Source organism: Lepidochelys kempii, chromosome 2 (genome assembly GCF_965140285.1).
Source record: "Lepidochelys kempii isolate rLepKem1 chromosome 2, rLepKem1.hap1, whole genome shotgun sequence".
NCBI classification, from domain to species: domain Eukaryota; kingdom Metazoa; phylum Chordata; order Testudines; family Cheloniidae; genus Lepidochelys; species Lepidochelys kempii.
In genome coordinates this window covers 189365099-189380255 of record NC_136381.1, presented here as the reverse complement: position 1 = coordinate 189380255, position 15157 = coordinate 189365099, and the positions used below count along the sequence as shown (strand labels likewise).

Sequence of the window (15157 nt, the reverse complement as noted above, 5' to 3'; positions counted from 1 at the left end):
CAGGTGCACTGTATGCCCCCCACGCCAGGGACTCCGTGCGCCTCCCCATTTCCCCACCTCCTGTGGCTATTTCTTGCTTTTCTGTCGGGCAAACAAGCCCTCCAGGCTGCCAACATTTCAAACGCCACTGAGATCCCGGGCAGAGGGTTTGAAAAGCCGCTCAGCTGACTGCACGGGCCTCCCTCAGCTGAGCCAAAAAATGGAGCTCGTGCTGGGGTAGGGGCACCTCTCCCTGCCCCCAAGACAACCCCGCGCCGGATATCGACACCAGAAACGCCCCCCCCGCCCCCGAGGGCTGCTGGCACGGGGACGGGTTACTCGTGCTTGGCACAGCTCACGCGGGGAAACGGCTGGTAAAAAACCGTTAGGGGAGAAGAGAGAGGGGGAGGGTGCGGGGGTGACGGGAGGGGGACTGAAGCTCTGAAAGCCCCTCAGCCAGCAAGACCGGGGCGCGGGGCGTTAGGAAACAGGACCGAGCCCTGGCGCGAGCTCAGCTCTCTCGCGCGCCCTGGGAAAGACCCTTCCCCCACCTCACGCGACAGGGAACGGTCAGAGGCGGCTTCTAAGCAGCCTCTGGATACGAAAAACCGGAACGGACACAGACCAGCCGTCGCACGGGCCAGCCGCCCCCTCCCGCAACGGCGGGGCGCCTCGCCGTGACCCCCTTTTCCTCCCCCACCCCTCACCTTTGGTCCCAGGAGCCATTGTCCGCGCAGCCCCCCCCCCCTCTCCAGGCGCCCTTCCTCGCCTCCAAACGCCGTGGCGCCCTCCCCCCGCACTGGGAACGCTCGGCAGCTCAAAATGGCGGCCTGTTTGAATTTGGCGCTAACTGCGCGGGCGGGGAAGGAGGCGCGTCTCCCGCTGTGAAGTCATCACGGGGGCGGCCATTGGGGAGGGGGGTGGGTGTGTGTGTGTATATGGATGTACACCCAGCCCCTGTCACGTGACCGGGGACAGTGCGGGGTCTGCCTGCGGGAAAGCGGGGCAGCTGTCACCGTCCGTTCCTGGCCCGCGCGGAACTGCGTCGTTGGTCTCGCTGCCGCCGCCGGTTCTTCTAGCAGCCATGAGCAAAAAGACGCAGGTCTCGTACGTGCCGCCGGCCGAGCCCGCCTTCCTGAGCCGCCTCAAGAGGGAGGTCGGGTATCGGGAAGGGCCCACGGTAGAGACCAAGGTAATAAGCCGCCCCTGCCCCTCGGGGAGCCCGGTCACAGCCCGCCCCGCTCCCGAGACCCGGGGATGGGCTCCCTGGAGGCCCGGGCGAGCGCGGCCGTCTGCCCCGGTCCGCTAGGAGCTGCCCTAACGTCGCACCCGGCCTGTGGCGGAGCCTGAGCGTGGCCCCGCCCCAGCCCCGAGCCTGGCGTTCGCATGGGCAGAGTCCCGCTGCCCCGTGTCTGATCATAGCGCCCCCGCTTCTGCCCTGGGCTGAGGTGGCTGGAGCAGCCGCGCGGGGCTCCCCACCCGGCAGGGAGAAGTGTCTCCCCAGCCCTCGTTGACACTTGTCCCGACGGGCCTGAGCCGTGGTCTGCTGCCGGCCCAGCGCGGCTGTAGGGCAAGATCCACTAACATTAGATCGAAGGGAGCTCTCTCGCCTCAGACTAGGAGGCCCAGGGAAAACAACCGAGGTCAAGGCTTATTTCAGAGCCAAGGGCTGTTATCAGGGCTCTCCTTTTCCCCTCTTGCATCAACAGCCCGCTGAGCAAGTGAATAAAGTTCTTTAAAAAAAAATCAACAGACATTGGTAACCTTCAAGCCCTAAGGTGTGTAATAGGGGAGTTTTTTTTTAAGGGACACTCAACTTAAAACAGTTAACACTTCTGTTGATCTTAGGAATTTCCTGTCCATTTTTCGTAATCATTTTCCCTTTTTTTCATTTGTTTACATTGTACATTAACACTGTGTGTGTAGTCAGTTTCACAATGGGTTACTCCTATTTATTTGTGTGGGTTCCCACAGGAGCAGAGAAGGGTAAATGCTTTTTAAAATGGGAAACTGCCTAGAAAATCACAAGTGGGCATGAGGGACACAGGCAGATGTGGTATCTGAAATTACTTTTTACTCACTTTGTTTCAAGTAAATGCTGTCAGTTAATACTGTTGTTTTTAAAAGTGTGTGCATAATTTAAAGCAGCCTTCCAAACTGCCTTGAAGCTTGTAACACAAACTCTCTTTGCTTCTTAAAACAAAAATCGCCCTCTTCCCCCTATTGTACTATCCTGTTCAAGGAGAAAATAATCTAGCCCCAAATGAGCTACTTCTCTCTCTTTCCCCTTACTGTGTTGTCCAGAAACTGTGCTGTTTATAGTAAGGACTTGAATAATTTGTCCTTATAGTGGTACTGTCATCTTAACTCAGTTTTTCACTTGTCTACCTTTAATTACCTCTAAGGGCTGATCAGGCACTAGCTTGTAAGTATCACACCAGAGCTCTAGTTAGCTGAGTAAATATTATTTATCATTTGTCTTATCATAGTACCTAGAAATCTTAGTCATGGACCTATTGTTCTAGGCCATTGTACAAATTCAGAATAAAATGACTGTCTAGAGAGCATCTCATATATTCTACTCTACTCCAGATTTTTGGGAAAAGACCAGAACAGTAATAAAGAAACAACACTTGTAACAAGGTTGTCATCACTAACACCTAGACAGTACTTGCACTCTCACTTCTGTTTGCCTCTTTATCTAGTATATACAATTTCCTGTTACCTTAGTGGGCTAAGAAATTGCAGCTCAGACTCTCCCAGCTTCTGATTGCTAATGGCCTTTAGGAGGCAAGTGCTACTAATAGGTGCATGTGTTTGGGCCCAAATGAACCTTGAGGGAAGGAAGAAAGGAAGTAACCCGGCCAAACTGAGTCAGCCTCCCAAAGTACTTGACTGCCCAGTTATAAAGTTATTTCGGGTACTATACCTGACTTGAAATCCCTGCTGATGTTCTTAAAACACACACCGTGATACTGTGTATGCCTAAAGTGCTGTCAAATGCATAAAGAGCCTGATCCTGCTCACATTAAAGTTAATGGAAAAAAAACTCCAGTTTACTTCAGTAGCACAGGATAAGACCTAAAGTAAACAAATTATGAAGAAATATTACTGAATGATTAGAGAAAAATAGTAATCTAAGGTGTTACTTTTAACAGCAAGAAAAATAATTTTATATAAAAAAGTGGATAGTTTTCTCCTCCAGCTTCTAAACAATATTTTAAAATTAGGTATTGTCATTTTTGTTTATATATATATATATATATATATATAAAAGCTACTACACTACCTGCTTTGTAGTCTGCTTTTGCAGAATTTGCCAGCAGAGGGAACATGTTAACCAAAAAGAGCTGTTTCTGGAGCTTTCTGGTTTTAATGGACATTACTGATTATTCTAAACAAGCAAGCAACCAAAGGGGGGAGATAAACTCTGATCAACATGGCTAACTGAAAATGTTAATATTTGCCCAATAGAAAATGGAGAGCATTGCTACAGAAAGGAATCTCTTTAGGTCTTAAGAGGGTATTAAAAATAATGGAAAAGGGGAAAATGTTACAATAATGTTTTTTGTTTTTTTAAATCAGACTTTAACATAAATACTTCTGTGATGATGCGCTACATGATTGAAAGGCAAGTAATGTTGTTCTGAGCTTGATGTCATGCTGATTAGTGTGTCTGCTGTTCTCTTGAATGATTTGACTATAACTTTGGGCTATTTGGGCAGAGCTTATTGAGAGAGGTTGACACTGATGGCCAAATCTCTCTCCTAACTGACCTTATCATAAGAGTTGATTTGATATGTTGATCAGAGTTGCTTTTATTTCTGTCTCTCATCTAGAGAGAGCAGCTCCTGGCTCCTGAGGAAGATGGTGAGAGTGGCAGTGACAAAGAAGATGAACAACCACAAGTGGTAGTACTGAAAAAAGGGGACCTGACCCCAGAAGAAGTGATGAAAATTAAACAGGAGATCAAAGATGCTTCAAAATCAGGTAAGTACTAAGACAGAATGAATTTTAGAATATTAATCTTTTGTTTTATATAGCCCAAAACAAAGACACCGTAAGCAAATAAAGGAACAGCCTTGAGGATGTAAGATTAATTTTGTAGTTTTCCTATTACCTCTGATTCACAATTCAGAATTCCTCATTTAAAATAATTTGCCCCAGTGGTTCCCAGGCTGAGCTCTGTAGTTCACATAGCACTTACCTATGATCTTCAGAGACCCCGACTAGTTACATAATGCTGGCTCTGTGGTTCCAGCTGTGAAATGGCAATAAGCTAAAAATACCATGGTTTTGTGAAAGTCATTTTTGGTTCCCTCTCCCCTTCCCTTAATGAATAACCAGCTCAGTGGTGTTTGGTTTAACTTTTTTTTTTTTTTAAACATTCTGACATTTAAATGAACGTAGAAGAAACTTTAAAAGATATGATCCTCAGAACATTAGGGTCTAATTTAAATCTGTGAATGAAAACTTAACTATCAACAATGCTAAAAAAGAAGTGATGAGCATATTATTTGTTATGCCTGTTAAACTTACTAGAAACAATAAGAAAGTTACAGAACTCTCGAGAAGGGAAGAGGTCTGAGTAGAGTTATTGGTGATAGAAAAGAAGGATATAGCTAGTGTGTGGAATCAACTGTCATTGGTGCAGATTTGAACGGCTAGTGGGATTTGGGTTGTTAGAATCTGGAGGTAGACAGGACATCTGTTTAGGTGGCTCTCTATAGAATTGGCTAGTTCATCATCTTTCAATCTCCACAATATTGAATTCACCTGGTGGTAGTTTCTCATTCAGACAGGAAATGTGAAAGCTGGTCAGTACTACATATTGGTAATTAATGCATAGTGACTAACAAGAATCTGAATGAATTATCCATTCAACAGGCTTAAAATTGAAAGAACAGGTAGCAAACAAGCAATTGAATAGATTGAAGTAAATAAAATAAAATTCTTCTTCTTTAGTAAAATGTAAACCTTGACAAGAGTTAGCTATCAAGATAGAAAAGGTTTGTTTTCCTCTCAAAATACAGAAAATCATTTTCTTTGGACTGCTTACGATCAGATGTTCCGTTTTTAGAATAAACCAAAAAGCAGATTTGAATTTAATAAGAAAATTATAATCTTTGACCCAAACATTATTTTGAATGTAGCTCAAATGAGCAATTTAAAAGAAATTAATTTCACCCTAAATATACTCCTCCAGACAGATCTTAACTCATGTACACTACAAGATGCTTCAAGTGATGAAATAGTGGAAAATTAGAGGAGGAACTAAAGGACTCAAATGGAAGCTTGTTGGTTGAACATGAGAAATGATTCAGTAATGGCAACAAACAAGTACAGGAAAACATGTTCTTTCTTAATGCTGCTTTTGACTCTGTCTGTAAAGACAACTATAGAAAATTGTATCCAAGTTGTTGAAAATGACAAGGGGGAGGTCTCTCTAATTTATTGGACAATGTAAGTAATATGAAATGAAGGAATTTAAAGGGTGCAGTTATCTTAGAAGGTTGATTTATGGGTGTTCAGAATAATATTCAAATGTTGTCAACCCTGAACACATTTCTAAAACACACTGTGGAAGTTCAGAAATTCCTTCACAGTGATAGCTACTTCGTGGTGTTTTTTTAAAAAAGCAATGCCCCAGCATCACAGATGATGATGGAACTCTCAGAGGTTGTGGTTCTACTAAGTAAGTTGCAATTAGAAGAGAGCATGAAAAGGACTTTGTCACACATAGCATGCATTTACCCAACAAGGGACTATTTTGAGAAGTACTAAACTTATCAGAGGAATTGAAGGAGGTTTCGGAGGCTTTGACGGTTTACCAGATGATGACATTGCTGTCTGAGTAGAAATCCATTAACAAACAAGAACTAGAACTGCACAAGCGGGGAAAAAAATGATTAAGAGAAGCTAGGAATTTTTGCCTGTTTATCCAGTGTGATTTCCTTCCTCCCTCCCATCTAATACAAAGGCTAAACCATTGAGCCCAAAACAGAAAAGCTGAAATGTGGCTGCTGGAATGAAATCTTGAGTTCCTTTTCTTTTCTACCATTTAAAATAGAAGATACAAATTTTGACTACAAAAACTGTGCTTGTGAAGGAGGTTGTGTCATAGTTCATTGCAGAAAAATTGTGGGAAATTATAGAAGTAAAATTACAGAAGAGAAGACAAGTGAATCCAGAATTCTGCCAGTTTTTAAAAGATTTTTCATTCCTATCCAGCCAGTAAAGCAATTAAACTATTTTATTAGTAGTACTTCAGGACTGGGTTGGCCTGATCTTCATAACAGGCTAAGTTCTTAACTTGGGAAAAAATTATTTGCTTTTTATCTCTATAAAAAGAAAATATAAAAAAGTGATGGGCCTTATCAGTTAGTAACTGGGGGTGGGGGAGGACTCTATTAACAGAATTGCAAACTCTTCATTTCTGAGACTGTGTGAACAGGTTTATGCTTATTCATAAAGATATTTATTACTCAAGTATAAGGTGCTTTGTGCTTCATTTTGTAAAGGTTTCAGGGGTTCTTCAGAAAAGTGGATTTTTTTTCCCCAGCATGTCAAAAACCTCAACCACTCTGAAAAATACATTAAATGCTTTTTCAAGTTTTACTTTTCCATGTAAACAATTGATATAGCAGCCACAGGAACCTCAATTAATCACTGAAGAGGGGAAGTGGTCTGCATAATCATATATGGAAAGGGAGGCGGTCCACACTCTGAAAAAAATCTGAACTGATCTATTCTAATGGCTGGAATAATAATCTGTGTGGAATAAAAGTATTGTCTTTCATAAATAGGGTCAGTGAGATGGTATGCAAACGCACCTGTACAGTTTTGCCACTAGCTTAGTCCTGAGCTTTAGCACCTCTTCATTTATCTTCAGTCCTCAGACTTTTGAGTAAATGACTAGCAGTTGTGGCAAATTGTGTAGTTTTTTGTGATATGGCCAATAGTCAGTTGCAACTTAGGCTTTAGAACCACTGTTGCAAGGGGCCACGTACTTGTTACAATCAGGGGCTCTGAGACACTTCACTGTGATGACTGCTGTTCTCTTGCCTAGACATCCTATTACCTTAGGCTGCTGACACTTTGCTTGATTGCCAATACAGTTAATATCAATGGGTTCATCTCCTGCCTTTGTCCTGTTGACTTGTGTTAACAGTGGGCACCAACAACATAAATGCTAGCATGCATTGCTTCTATGCTGGGAGATTTCTGCTGTGAAAGGGCCACGTGTGAAAGTTTCTACTGCCATGTAGATGGCTGTGGTGTGATGATCAAAGAGAGCTGCAGTACCATCTTTACCCTGCCAACCTAATTTCCAGTTATAAGGAGTCAAACTCAGGTCTCTGTTAACCATTGATAGGTACAGCTGGCTAGCTCCACTCTTTATGAGAGGTTTTGAATATTGTGTTTGTGTTTTTAACCAGGTATTTTCCATGTTTAAAAATAGCAAAGGATCATGAAAAGATTGTTGTAGAGTAATTTATTTCTTACATTTTATTTTTGAAGTTGTCAACCTCTAAGTTGACAATGGAATGAATGTAATGGATAATAGTCTATAATATATCACACAGACAGTTCATTAACTTGTATTCATGTGAAGACTGAATGGAGACAGAGGAAGAAAATGCCAGAATTAACATTCCATTTTACCACATCAGGATCAGAACAAAGGCGAACAGGTTCTAAGCAACCTGTGCCCAAGAACCAGATGTGGATGGAGGCTGATTTACACTAAGGGTATTGCTATTCAAAGTATTCAAAAGTACCTAAACTATCCAGTTTTGACATTCTGCCTTCTCATTTAATATGGTCACAGTGATTCTTCATTCCAAAGGTCCCTGCCATCTAACATCAGATTGGGATATTATTCTGGGATTTTCTAAACCTCATTTACATTCCTCCCTATACAGCTTTGTTCACTAACCAGTTTGACATGACTGTACCTTTTATTTCAAGCCACAGTCCTCCCTGTGACTTGCTTTTTCTGAAACTGATGAACTATACTCTTGCATTAATCTGGGGGGGAAAATAGCTGATTTAATGTTCCAGCTTCACTTAGCCTCCTTCTGAGGCAGAGCAAAATTTAGTAATGCTCTTACATTGGCTTTTTGGAAATACAGTCATGGTGAGCACTTTAGCTATGATTAACCTTTATATGTAGTCTTCCCTACTGAAATCATTTTATCGGTGGAGGACTTGCTAAAGGTTTTTAAAAAGTTGCTATTTATTTACCAACAATCTTTTTGCTTAAATTTTCTTTCATGCAGCATTCTGAAAAGAATGATTGTAGGGCCAATGGTAATAAAAATAAATAAAATTGCAGAAAAGTAAAAATGGTAATTGGTAAAAGATACCTTGTCCCTGTATTCATTATAATTGCTAGAATTTATTTTTCTGGTGCTTTTTCTAGGTCATCTGGTCTCTGGGACATTCTGATATATGCAGATGACCAAAACTTAGAAGCAAGTGTCCTTACTTATTGAAATCTCTTAATATTATTCCAGGCTTGTTCAATTTGCTGGGGGGAAAATTCTGCCTGATCTCTTGTGTGTGCATCAGAGAGAGCTCCCTTCTTGTCTGAAGGAGCGTTTTAGCACTTTTAGAGTTCAAGCTGCTGTTTAGCTGGTCTGTAGCCTTAATAAGTGGCCTCAATTTTAGCTGTTTCTAAAACCTTGTATTAAACATCAATTTTGACTATCAAAAGTTTACAGTAACATTTCACTTTGTTTAGATTGCCTCCTTAAATGAATGAGGAACATCAAGTATCATGTAGTTAAAAACAGTGGTTTGGAGAATTCCTGTAATAATTGGTTAGTGAGGCAGGTACGGAGATAGAGGGAGAAAGCTGAAGACTAGTTCTGGGCTAAGTGAAAAAGCTCCATGATAAGAGTATATTAATCTGTTATAAAACAATTGACTCCAAACCTCCAGAGTCATGCAGCTATTGAGAAATTCATCAGGCTGCTACAAAACCTCTTTAGTCATTGTCATTAAAGGGACACTTACAACTTGAAGTCCAGTCACATTTATAAGCAGTTTGTGCATTACATGTGACCTTGAGCCCCTGTGAGTTTTTTATGGCGTTTGTGTCTTCTGTTGCTGTGTGACTGACCCATGTAAATAGAAATTGATTGAATACACAAGTTGCTGTCAAACAAAGTAAGTAAACTAGAGAAAAATGCTGCTTTCCACCCTGGCCCCAGTCTTTCAGTTATAGTTATCTTGTAAGGTGTGACTTATAACAAAAAGGTAATCCACACATTTTTTAGAAGATGACTTTTTTTTTTAAAGTTAGAATTTTAGCTCCGTTTTTGAATGCAGCCCTCTTAATCTTTCAAAATATGGATTTGGGATTCAGGCAAAAGAAACTATGGCTAAGGTCATACAGTGCTTTAAAAAGAGTCCGTTAATGCACTTTAGTCCTTGTTTTCAGCAATAATGCTTTACATTATATTTTGCACTCCAACATTTGCTTGTCTGCTCACTTTTCTGCTGTCTTCAACTCTTTCAGTACATTGTCAGAAATCCCACTTTCCCTGATTTGTAGTCCTGGTGTTGGCTTTTATTGGGTTTTGGTTTAAGAACTTCAAACGCTGAAGTTGATTCTTTAAGTTTTTCACTGATCCTTTGCAGGACACATTTTTATCAATTTCTAGAGGTTATCAACACAAATATAAAAGGCAAGAAAGAGTAATCAGTCCAATGTAATCTGAGAAAGGATGAGATGAAGTTTATTACTAGCTGAAAGAAGGCACTCTTGGCAGGCATTAACAAATCAACACTGCTTTCCTTAAACATTTTAGATAAATTTGATTTAGGGTCTCATTTTCCTGTTCTCGCTCTTTCCACAGATTGCTTAGGTAAGACCATATTTGCCATATTTCCTCACCTGATTCATTCTCTCTGTCTAACATTACTGACATATTTTAAGTGAGAATATAGGGCTGCCTGAAATTGATCTGTTTTTTTTCTTTTTTTCCTGCTGGAAGGAGTGTCCTTGAACATCTAATAAAAACTTGATAATGTTGTTCCAGGAAGAAATCTAAAATCTATCCAGCTACTTCTGAATACTCCATAGTGTTCAGTCTTTCAAACCCTAAGGAAATGACAATGTTGCTGTAGCCCTGATCCTTTGCCCTTTCTCTAGTATACCCTTCCTTATAAAGACCTCAAACCAGGTTACAAAGACCTTTCACCAGTTTCTCCACTTTATACATGTGGAAACAAGCAGAGAGGTGAATTGGCTTGTCCCAGGTCACATACTAGGTCAGCAGAAAGAAGAGCTAGTAATAGAACTTGAAACTTCTGACTTCCCATTTTTCTGTACTAGACTACATTCCTTTGCTATATTTATTATTCTAGAATTTCCCCATTGGGAACTAGTCAGACTGAAACTGTCATATGTGATTTATGCTGACTCCTTGAATGATGATAAGTAGTCAGACAAGGTGGGTGAGGTAATATCTTTTGTTGGTGAGAGATGCAAGGTTTTGAGTGAGATACTATTGAGCCACTGAAAAAAAAAATGCTAATGTAGTTGTCCCTCCACAACCCTGTCCATATCATGTACATTCAGTCCATTCCTTGGTGTTCAGTCTCTGGGTTAGGCTATGTGCTAAAACTGATTCTGCCAACTTATGCACACAGAATACAGTGAAGAAGTGTAGTGACCAGAAAAACTCTCAAGGCTTTTTAGTCCCAGACTTGATTTGATTAAACTGTTTTTATATTATGATGGACAAATTATTGGTTGTCTTGTTTTAAAAAAAAAAAAAAAAGCTGTCACTCCACAGAAATGCTGTAATCACTGTGTTTGTAGAACTGAGCAAAGCAGATTTTGTGCTGCTATTTTGCTTTTTGCAGCAGCAATTTACTAGTGAATCCTATTCCCAAAGCTGTATTGACATATACTGATGCTGGAATGCATAGAGACCTTGATCCTACAAAAAACTTATATTCTTGGTAATTAGGTGTGCTCACATGCATAAAGTTAATCGTGTGTGTAAATGTGGTTTTGTTTTGTCACGTCACGTGTCACAGAAATAGATCTTGTTAAACCAAAGCTGTGTTTCCAAATAGACTAAAGCTCAGTGTTTGTCAAATACAAAAGAACACTCAATAAAGGGAATTATTTAATTATTAAACCTCTGAGAGCAAAATCTAAACAATAGAGAGATGGGGCATGGGAAATGTTTTCAAGTATCTTATATCAAGATTTGAATGTGGTGATATTTTGGTAGTCAAGGATAGGATAGGTTTTCACCAAAAATATAACAAATCTAATCCCAGAGCCAAAGAGTGAACGCTTCTTAAGTTTATTTTTGTGTATTAAATACAAGACAAATTAATAAACAATAGGATGCATGAACAACAAACTCATCTTATGTATAATTCACAATACACCTGCTAATAAACATGTTTATATTACTATAAAAATTAATGTGAATAAGATATATTAGGTTACTGGAGGGCTTTTCTTTAGCCATAATTTTTATTAATGGGAACCACCATTACATTTTACAGTGCACAAGTTTACTCTTCTTCCAAAATCAAGACGCTGCTGAGTTGATTCATTTTGTGAACAGTATTATGCCTGTAGTACCTGCTCCAGTATAAGTCATTGGCAGGATTGGAACTCCTAGTCCTTTAAAGGTTATGTTTGCTCCTGGAGAAGATTTGTTAAGGTGAGAGAGTTTGGGGGGTTTTTTAGGTGATGTTTCCTCTCTTACTTATAAATTACTAAAACAGCGGTGTTATCTGACCTGCTCTGTGGATGCATATGAGTTCTTTAGACCCTAAAACTATTAATATAATATAAAAAATGTAACAGTTTTTACAGTCTGAACATGCACTTTAAACAGTCTTGGTCAATTTCAAATAAGATTTCACAGGACTTCCTGTAACAGGGAAAAGTTACAATGCCCCTTCTCTCTATTATAAACCCCATGATAATGGTGGTAAAAGGACACAGAGTACGTTATTAAATGGGGATCAGTAAACCACAACCTTGTCAAACACTGCTGTTATGTGTCATCAGGAACTTTCTATTGCACAATTGATTTTAAAACAAATTATTGTACTTAAGAAAAATGTGCACAGCAGAATCTCTGATTCATGAATGTCCTTTTGTCTGTAAATTGTTTCAGTTGTAAGCCACTGCAGCATGAGGCTTTGCTTCTAATTCATAACAATGGTTTTACATTTACCAAAATGAGATGGACATTCATGCAGCAGTTGTTCTCCCCCCCACCTTGGTAATCCCAGAATGTGTTTAATTTCAAATTCTTATCTTCCTTAGCACAGGTAGATGAGCAGAATTCATGAATCCTCACACGTTTTCAGGATCCAGTGTGGGTGACAATGCAGATACACTTTATGTAGATGCATAAAGTAAAGAGATCTTATGAAGTTGTTTGCAAAACAACAAAAGAAGTAATGTCAAAGTTTGGGGTTTTTAATAGTTTATGGAAGTATATGCACAACATCTACCCTTTGCCACTAAGATAAATTTAACATATGCAGCCCTTCAGAGAGATTGGCGAGACATTTCTGAGGATGTATTATCATCATCAAAGGGTGAAATGAAGGCTGAGAAGTTAAAGGCACAATTGCTCTCTACTTCTGCATGTGGATGGAGCTACGTATAGGTTGTTTGTAAGAGATTTGTTTCTAGCTCTGCAGCATGTCCCTCTTCTCCTAAGAACTCTGACAACATCCACAGAAGCCATGCTACCATGGGAGAAGAAATGGGTCAAACATATACATGGATGCACTCCACAGAGCAACCATGTGTGTGCATCAAGGAAATTACTTTAGACTTTAGAGTAAATAGGAAATGGGACACTTTATTTTGGTGAATTTTTTTTATTTCAGAGGTCTTCTCATGCTGAGTTTAGCTGAGGAAGAGTGAAGTTCTGTATGTCTGATCATATAAAAGGAAATCTTGATTTTGCTGTCTTTTGTTATAGATGAAGAACCAGACCCTGATGATGGAAAAATTATGTTCAAGAAGCCAAGTAAGCGTTCATCAGAAGAGAAATTTTCGGGCCTGACTGCAAGTTCAAGTAAGAAGAAAAAAGAATCAAAGAAAACTAAGAGGGACTCAACACCCCCTCAGAATGCAGCTAAACAAATTAAAAATAGCAGCCTTCTCTCATTTGATGATGAAGAAGATGATGACGATTAGGAGTTGTGCATGGTTTTGTGTTTTGCATACTTTCCCTTACAACCATTAGAGCAAAAATGAGGGGCCTCTTTTAGGTGGAGACTTAGGGCCTGCTTCTCCTTTTACTCTGGGGTAAATCCACTGATGTCAGAGGAAGATCGTATAAAACTGGTGTGAGGTGAGAGTCAAGCCCTAATTTTTCAGTTCAGATGGTACTGCATGCACAGTATTTTGGACTTTATTTTTAAAAGAGAACTTAAATGTGTGTGCAAAATAAAAACCATACAAATGGCTGTTTAAGATCCCATATATTAGCAAAATACTTGTGTACATGTAAAACTTATGAATACATTTGCAAACAAAATATTTTAAAATCATTTCCCCCATGTAAATTTTTTTTTTCTGTTTACTGTGTGGCCAAAGACCTGAGTTAATAGTTGTATATTTTTGTCCTGTTGAAGTTGACCTCCCTAACAGTCAAAACAGTTAAAGACTTGGGGGCTAAAATCTTTGACCTTTACTCAGGTACAACTTGACATTTTTTCCCCTATATGTATGGGCTGAATGATTGGGTCTGTGTCTTGTAGTCCTTATGTGTATGACTCAGCACCTAGTAAAGCCATGGGAATTTTGATTGCTGCTGTCTGTGGATGCAGATGAAGCCTGTAAGCACTGACTTCAGTGGAACTGCTCTGTGATTAAGGGTTACAGGATTGGATCCTTAGTGATTTGCATCAGATCTTGCACAGGAAAGAAATCTCTGAACTGTGAATTTGGAGATTATGTAGGGAAAGCCATTTAGTCCATTTTGGATACCATGGTGATGGGCTATGTATTAAAAAACTGGATAGAAAGTCTGTTCATTTGTAATTATGTCTATGTATTCGTGATTATTTGGGATCTGACAGCTTGTAAAATATTTCATTTCACCTTTAAGCTATAGAAAACTGTTTGTTTAGAGTAGAAACATTGTAAGCAGGAACTGTTGGGGAAAGCTGCAGGTTTTATAGTATGAGATAAAATAAGTCATGAAGTTGTGTAGCTGGGACAATATCTAATTTGTCAACTTTTCTACTGTCACACATAGCACATGAAAGTGACCATTCTTAAATGACAGGTTTCAGAGGAACAGCCGTGTTAGTCTGTATTCGCAAAAAGAAAAGGAGTACTTGTGGCACCTTAGAGACTAACCAATTTATTTGAGCATGAGCTTTCGTGAGCTACAGCTCACTTCATCAGATGTTTACCGTGGAAACTGCAGCAGACTTTATATACACACAGAAATCATGAAACAATACCTCCTCCCACCCCACTGTCCTGCTGGTAATAAATTCTTAAATGGTGTACACAAAAAGAGATTCAAGATAACATTGAGAGCTGATGTGGTTTCCAACAACAACAACAATCCGACTGAAAATACTATGTCCTTTGAAACTGTTTGGACATATTGTATGTTCTGTAATTATATGTAACCAGGAGCTGATAATAGACTGCTGCAAAATTATAGGAAAAGAGATCAGGAACCCATTTCCTTGCTTATGTGACAGAACATGTGAAATGAATGGGAATGCAAAGCTTCATTAAGGAGCTGATCTAAAGTTGCTGTGTGAGACAGCTATTTTTAGTTTAACTCTGTTAATATTGGTATTAAAACATTAAGTGTGTGATAAAGAATTTTATCTTTTGTGCATGTTTTATAAGTGGTCAGAATATATTTATATTATTTCAGTAGGTGACACGGTTATCTAATCCATCTGATTTGAAGCCATTTTCACTCTAAATACATATACACTCAGTGAATATGCCCATAATGAAATTTTATGTTGCCATACACATGCAGTGATCCCAGGACCAATGACGTCTCGAAACAATATTTTCTATGTGTAATTTAAATGGAAATGTCACTAGTGCATTTATGGATTTGGTTTGAATTTTTCTAAATATTTTCTGCCCATATTTAGAACATATATAAAAGAAAATCACTGCAAATAGTTGGTA

General features: G+C 39.6%; 2 protein-coding genes across 2 annotated transcripts in view; one reads left to right on the top strand and one right to left on the bottom strand.

The window, feature by feature from the left end:
• Positions 1-746, bottom strand: part of KIF15 (kinesin family member 15) — a 58259-nt gene extending 57513 nt beyond the window's left edge. The window contains exon 1 of the mRNA XM_073333137.2: positions 687-746. Coding sequence (XP_073189238.1) covers positions 687-705 — 19 coding nt within the window. The 5' untranslated portion in view covers positions 706-746. The remainder of the gene's footprint in view (positions 1-686) is intronic.
• Positions 747-911: 165 nt separating this feature from the next.
• KIAA1143 (KIAA1143 ortholog) lies at positions 912-14833 on the top strand. The gene is made up of 3 exons (XM_073333139.2): positions 912-1171; positions 3819-3969; positions 12963-14833. Exons 1-3 carry the CDS (start codon positions 1064-1066, stop codon positions 13178-13180), a joined length of 477 nt encoding a protein of 158 aa, XP_073189240.1. The 5' UTR covers positions 912-1063; the 3' UTR covers positions 13181-14833.
• The last annotated feature ends 324 nt before the right edge of the window (positions 14834-15157 follow it).